The 6,564-nt window shown below is 40.9% G+C and overlaps 1 protein-coding gene across 1 annotated transcript; it reads left to right on the forward strand.

Moving 5' to 3' along the window:
* The first annotated feature begins 3,000 nt into the window (after nucleotides 1–3,000).
* On the forward strand, nucleotides 3,001–4,942 carry LOC135709325 (pickpocket protein 28-like). Its single transcript, XM_065231634.1, has 7 exons — nucleotides 3,001–3,110; nucleotides 3,177–3,419; nucleotides 3,476–3,914; nucleotides 4,027–4,187; nucleotides 4,244–4,603; nucleotides 4,670–4,862; nucleotides 4,922–4,942. Exons 1-7 carry the CDS (start codon nucleotides 3,001–3,003, stop codon nucleotides 4,940–4,942), a joined length of 1,527 nt encoding a protein of 508 aa, XP_065087706.1.
* Nucleotides 4,943–6,564: the final 1,622 nt, after the last annotated feature.

A 6,564-nucleotide genomic window follows, 5' to 3' on the forward strand; every position in this document is an offset into this window, starting at 1 on the left:
CATTAAAACTACAGCTTTACAGCCTTAAAAACATCCAAACTTTTAACATGTACAAAAATCAGGATATATGTAATCGCTGATTGAAACTAACATGGAACATCTAAGCAGCCTGTTAATTTTACCATATATTCAGCATAGGATTCTAAGGCCGCTGCCATAGTGAGAGCGAAGAGGCGCGCTTATCGTTCTATACAAAAGAATTCCTATTATTGATATTATCCCTTACATTCGATTTCACGCTTCGCGTGCCTCATTGCTCTCAGTATGGCAGCGGCCGAAACAAAATCAAGCGTAACTATTCAAATCGACGTATCTGCTTCTGTAAACAATCTCTTCAATCGACAATTTGGCTTAACTGCTAACTCGCTCACGCAAACAAACACCATCAGCAGGTAAGGGAAACTTTCGCCTACTAGCTAGTGAGCTTGCAGTTACTACAAATCGTCGATTGAAGTGATTGTTTACAAAATCAGATACGTCGACTTGAATAGTTATGCTTGAAATACCTAAAATCCCATAGAACCAGAACGTCAAAATCAAACAAATGTTGGATTCAATCTGTGTGGCTCCCGTTGGTGAATTTCAACTTAAATTTGACAGATAGAAAATGTTCAAAGAAACCTGCTATTGTACCAGAATTATTTCTGGCAGACCAGGAATCAATTTGGTAACATAAGGTAACCCTACGCACGACGCGAAACGCTCATATGTAGTAACTTACTTGACTTAAAATGATCTTTATTTCTTGTATTTATGTAGTATACATGTATGATTTATCAAGTGACACAGATGCGTCTTTTCAACTTCATTTCTTAGAAATTACAATTATTATTAATTACAACTCCTAGTCCTATCAGGCCTGTTTAGAGAATGACCGCCTTGGTGGGATTGGTTGGTGTCTCATATATAGTAGGTCCATTTTGTGCAATATGCTTGTACCAAAATAATGCTTCAAAAGCGCTCAAACCTATGCTCTGGAGAGTGGGCTCTGCAGTGAAGTCTCTCGAGAGGTAAACCCGAGGTGAGTGAAATTGAGAGCACATTAAATTCATTTATCTAGAGAGAGTTGTTTTAGTTTTCACCACAGAAGTTCTCAATAAGCACTCTCTCACACATGGATTGTCGTGCTCTCACCGTAAACGTAGTGATTTGCTCGCATGAGTTGCAATGGATACATCCTCAGAGGAGGCAAAATATACGTACGCTAGAGCCGCATTTGGGTGAAATGACATCACTGCTCGATTACCCTGAAGGGATCATTTTTACTTACTGAGCAGAAAATCATGGTTAGTATAATATTTATATATGCTACATATTTTTTCATATACACATATAAATTCATTGGGTAGGGATGGGACCTGATTGAAACGATTTGAATGGGAAGAGTGGAATTCCTAACTCTCTGTTGTTAACATTTCATGAACTGAAGGTGGGCTTTTCTCCCCACTCATTGGGACATCCCCTCGTATGATAGTATGTTCTGTATCGGGTTGGAACATTTTTATCATTGAAAGGAGACTCTTCTTGCTCCCGTGGATCATGTGTAAGTGTCCCTGCTTACGGGTCCACCCTACGAAGATGCGTGCGAGGTCCAAGCAGATATCTCGGATTTCGAGCGTCGAATGTCCCTCTGAATTAAGGATAAGGACCCATACATGAATACCATGGCCCTTCATACAATGGTAAATTGAATAAAACCAGGTATCGTACTTGATCAAGCCATACGAGGTGGACTGTCCACTGACTGTCTAATGGCTGTGCCCTGCAAAAATGAGTGGTATCCTTCATGCTTGGCATACACAGTTTTGGTCACGAACTACTCATTTTCTAATAACTTTGCACACAGTTGACGGAACATAGTTCTTTTTGAAGCAGTAGATAGAATAGAGTGTAAGCTTGTTATAGATATGTAAAAAAAAGTAGATTTTAATGCTAGTAGTAAACTGTATTTGTTTTTGCGTTGTAAAAATGAGGTGAGAAATGCTCACTACACATCTCAAAATTTAAGTGTTAAATTGATTAGTATTGATTCAAATGTTAAGCTTTACCTAACCTTCGCATATCTATAGTAAACTATGAACATAATCTATCAATTACTTTAAAGAAAAATAAATTTCAATATCTGAGTGAAAAGTTATTACCAAATGAGCAGTTGGTGTGTACAACTGTGCATGCCAAGCATGGTATCCTTTACATACATTCACACAATCGAGCAGAAACGAAAAATATTACGTACGTTTGATTGAGCTAAATTTCACGTCTATTATTACTCAATTTTATGTCAAAATTGACGACGCTCGTATGTGTCAGTCTCAGAGCACCTAAATTTACATCAATTTTTCTAAGTGTGTAGGCCATTTATGAATGGATTTCAATTCTTATCACACCATTTTCACGCTTATTGTTTATCGCATATTGGATTAATCCGTGCTCTCAACTTAGTGCTCTAGATGCACTTCCACAGTTATTAATTGAGACGATGCCTGTTCCATTTCTGAATTAGTATAATTTTGTGGCTAGTACATTCAAATTCTATGGCCAGGGAAGAAGAGAATTTTTCCAACCCGAAAAATTCCTAGACCGGACCGGAAATCGAATCCAACCACCTCCAGCATGGTCTTCTTTTGTGTACCATAATATCCCAGTTACATTACGCCTATCGCTGATCCATTTGATAAATGCATGATGATACCTTCTTGTTCAAACACCAAGGCAACATGTGAAAGTTCACTTCAATAATTGAACCAGAACTTGGAAATATTAATTATTAATACAACCAAGTTCTGATTCACAGTAAATTTAACTACACGATGACAATCATGCTTGATATGATGGTAAGCTTATAACTACTTCCATACAAATATGTACAATACAGAAGCAGAGACATCGGACAAATGATAAATATTTAACGAGCATCCATGACATGGAGTTGAGCAAACACGTCAAACACATTTATCAAACGCTATTTTACCGTGAACACGAAAAGCACGCCACGGAACCATGCCAAAGACCACCATCAGCTGGAGTCAGCTCTACCGGGAGTTTAAAGCGGAATCCTCTATATTTGCTTTCCGATTCCTCGCCAACCGACAGCTGACACGTTTTGAACGGTAGGTTCATGAACTGATCTAGGTCAAGATTCACTATTAATACAACTAGCACATTATTTTTTTTAGAATATGGTGGGCTATCTGGATTTGGATGGCACTCCTATCGTGCTGGTTCTCGGCATTGGCCACGTACCACAAATGGTGCGAGAATCCGGTTGTCATCGTATATGCTCCACAACTTTCTCCGGTATCTACGATCCCCTTTCCGGCTATAACGATATGTCCCCTCACCAAAACACGCGTCGAAGCATTCAATCTAACGGAAGTGTTCGAAATGGTCAAGAATAGATCTGTTCTGGATGAATACAGGTACAGTGGATATACTGAATCGTTCCACCATTACGGAGAACTACTTATCATTCCAGAGAGAGACAGCTGCGGGTTATGGCACATGTCTGTCCATTTTCTCGTTACTGGAAAAATTTCAGCGTGGATCCAAATGAAGCTATTGTTGAAACATTGCACAACATGTCCCTCCCATTCACCAAAGTCATGGATCTGTGCATGTGGCGAAATAAGCAAACTCCATGCAATCAGTTATTTACGGAAAATTTGGTAGATGATGGGATTTGCTACACATTCAATAAGTTTTTGCCCAATGAAACGTATCGCTTGAACGAAATGTCTGTGGATTTCACAAATTTTACTACCTTGGCGATTCCGTCCAGATGGACGCAAGAAGGTGGATACGATAAACAGGCTGGATTAAATGCCTTCCCATATCGTGCACTGTCCAGTGGAATTAAAGCCGGGCTGCTATTTATGCCAGAGATGCGGAAGATCGACCAGGAGTTTCTGTGCAGGGTAAGCATTGGATGGATTAATCATATTGATGGGAACACACCTGCTTTATTGAATGTGCCTTCCCATTCTTGAAGAGAAGTTCAACAACTTTCTATTTTCTAAATACTATCAGGGTCCCTATACCGGCTACAAATTCGCCGTTCATACTCCTGGTGAAATACCACTAACTGGAGATTTGTTCTTTCGCCTAAATACACTGAATTCCGTTACCCTAATGGTTACTCCACGAGTGATTAAAACTGGAAAACATCTCAGATCACTTCCTCCCAACAGGTAACAAAGCGCTAGACTAGATTTCTTGAGCTCATTTTAACAAACTGCCTATCCAGACGCAGATGCTTCTTCAACGACGAACGTTACTTGCGGTTCTTCAAAACATACACCTTGTACAATTGCATAATGGAATGCATTTCCAATTACACTTTCAACAGCTGCCGCTGTGTGAAATTTTCCATGCCTCGAACAACCGGAATGAAAGTATGTGATGCCAGCCAAATCGACTGCTATAACAAAGTCTATCAGGATATGTATAACCTTATGCTGTCCAATCTTATGGCTGGCAAACCGGAAACCGACTGCAACTGTCTACCCCCTTGTAATTCCATACAATACGACGTAGAGATGTCACAGATTCCGTTCAACTTTCACGAAATGGCAATGGCGCTTGGATTGCCAGCCAAATACGATTCGTAGGTTTTCATGTTCAAGCGATAGTGATCTTGACTCAAGGTTAAAAGTAACCTATTGTCCCACAGAGTTGATCCAGCAGTGATGATTGTCGGTTTCAAGGAACGACACTACCTACCGATGTGGAGACGAGAACTGATGGGTTTCACAGATGCTGTGGCAAAGATTGGAGGATTCTTTGCACTGCTTGTGGGTGCCAGCATGTTGAGCTTGGGGGAACTCGTGTACTACAGCTGCATACGGCCATTGCGAAGGGAACGAGTACGAGCGCGACGAAGGCTTCGAGTGCAGCCCTGGATTTCATTGAACAACCATGTTAGGGTTTTGAACGGGAGAAATAAGGGAAAAGTGTTTTATTACACATAAATATAGGACAGGATTTTCGCAGTATTACCAAGACGTTATATCAAGAAGACTACCAACTCTTCAATTTTCTCATACGACCGGTATGAGATAGGCACAATCGTGGCATCTGCTGCTCAAAGGTAAACGAACGAAATGGAAAGCAAAGGTTTCATCCTCAGAAGAATGGTTGGTGCATTTGCTCATTTTTCTATGCTTTGCTTCCATCTTCACACGAAGGCAGCGCTACTGTATCTGTCGTTTGGATTCCGGCAAAGTTGCCAGTCTTCTTGATATGTTGTCTTTGATTATTTCTAAATGATGCTTGAGTACACACGCAGCCCACATAAATCCTTTGATCAATATACACCAGAGCATTTCCAGCTCAAAACGAAAAAAAAAACACTTTTGTCCTGATCCTTTCAGATTTGAATAAAACTTTGCACATAAAGTATGTTGGTTGCAATCCCATAGTGACATTTCCCATTAAAAATGGTCCAATTTCTCTGAACTAACTTGTTAAGATGGCGTATGTAAAAAAAAGGATAATATTTTTTTCTTTCTTTGATTTGTTTTTCGTCGATCTTGTTTTGTCAGCACCAATGCTACCGACGCCAGGAAGGCAGCTCCCACACCTGGATCCTACCTATCGACCCATCAACTCATGGACCGGGGACCAACGGCGTGATCTGAGATGTTATGCCTCAGAACATCCCGGCGGCGCCGAAGGAGATTGAACCGAGGCCTGCTGGGGTGAGAGGTATTCACGCTTACCACTACACCACCGGCACCGTTGCGACAAATTATCAATATTTTAATGAAAAATCCCTCATTTTGTAGCAACCAACATTTACACAAAGTTTGATTTAAATCTAAAAGAGTCCTGTCCAACCGATTCGCTATTTGGCGTTGTAATGCTCCTCACCGAGGCTAAACAGCTCCTCTCAGATCCCACACGGATTTCCGGCGAAAAAGTGACGTCATTTGACATTGAGCGACTTGAAGACTGATCGTTCGCCCTTTGTCCGGGATGCGGACGAAGGGCGACTCGCCCCGCTAGAGTTATTTCATCCGCCGGGCGACCAAATGGCGCTCCGGGATCCGGACAAAAGGCGACTCGCCCCGCTTGAGTAATTTCATGCGCCGGGCTACCAAATGGCGGATGGAACTTAGCCATTTTTTTGTGATTTTTTTTCGCGGCGGCTGTCAGTCATCCTTTCATATCGTGCGAGTGTAGAAGTGCTTTTTTATCCGCGCCACGAAAATGGCCTGCGATAGCCATCTTGGGAGAGCAGCTAATGGGATATGGAAGGTAAATATGGTAAATATTCTGCATGCAAATTGTGCATGATAATTGATGTTGACATTTTTTTTAGGCAGGATCCAGTACAATTCCGGATTATCGGAGGTAGAGCTGGCGACAAGAAGTTGAATAGGGTAAGTATTAAACTGTTTGTGTTATTAATTGACATAATTTTTGAAAATTGATCCGCTGGAGGAATCCAGCTGAGTTAAGCATTCTTACTGATGCGTTGCATCAGTTAGGATGCATAACTCAGCCGGATTTCTCCAGCGGATCAATTTTGGAAAGTAATTACAAATTCTAACAGACAGATGAAAA

This window comes from Ochlerotatus camptorhynchus, unplaced genomic scaffold, assembly GCF_037179485.1.
Source record: "Ochlerotatus camptorhynchus isolate MF236.1 unplaced genomic scaffold, CSIRO-AGI_Acam_v1.1 ptg000357l, whole genome shotgun sequence".
Lineage (NCBI taxonomy): Eukaryota > Metazoa > Arthropoda > Insecta > Diptera > Culicidae > Ochlerotatus > Ochlerotatus camptorhynchus.

Coding starts and splice junctions, on each gene's coding strand:
- LOC135709325 (XM_065231634.1), top strand. CDS start 3,001: ATGCCAAAGACCACCATCAGCTGGAGTCAGCTCTACCGGGAGTTTAAA. Junction 4,188..4,243: donor AGATCACTTCCTCCCAACAG/GTAACAAAGCGC, acceptor CTGCCTATCCAG/ACGCAGATGCTTCTTCAACG. Junction 4,604..4,669: donor TTGCCAGCCAAATACGATTC/GTAGGTTTTCAT, acceptor ATTGTCCCACAG/AGTTGATCCAGCAGTGATGA.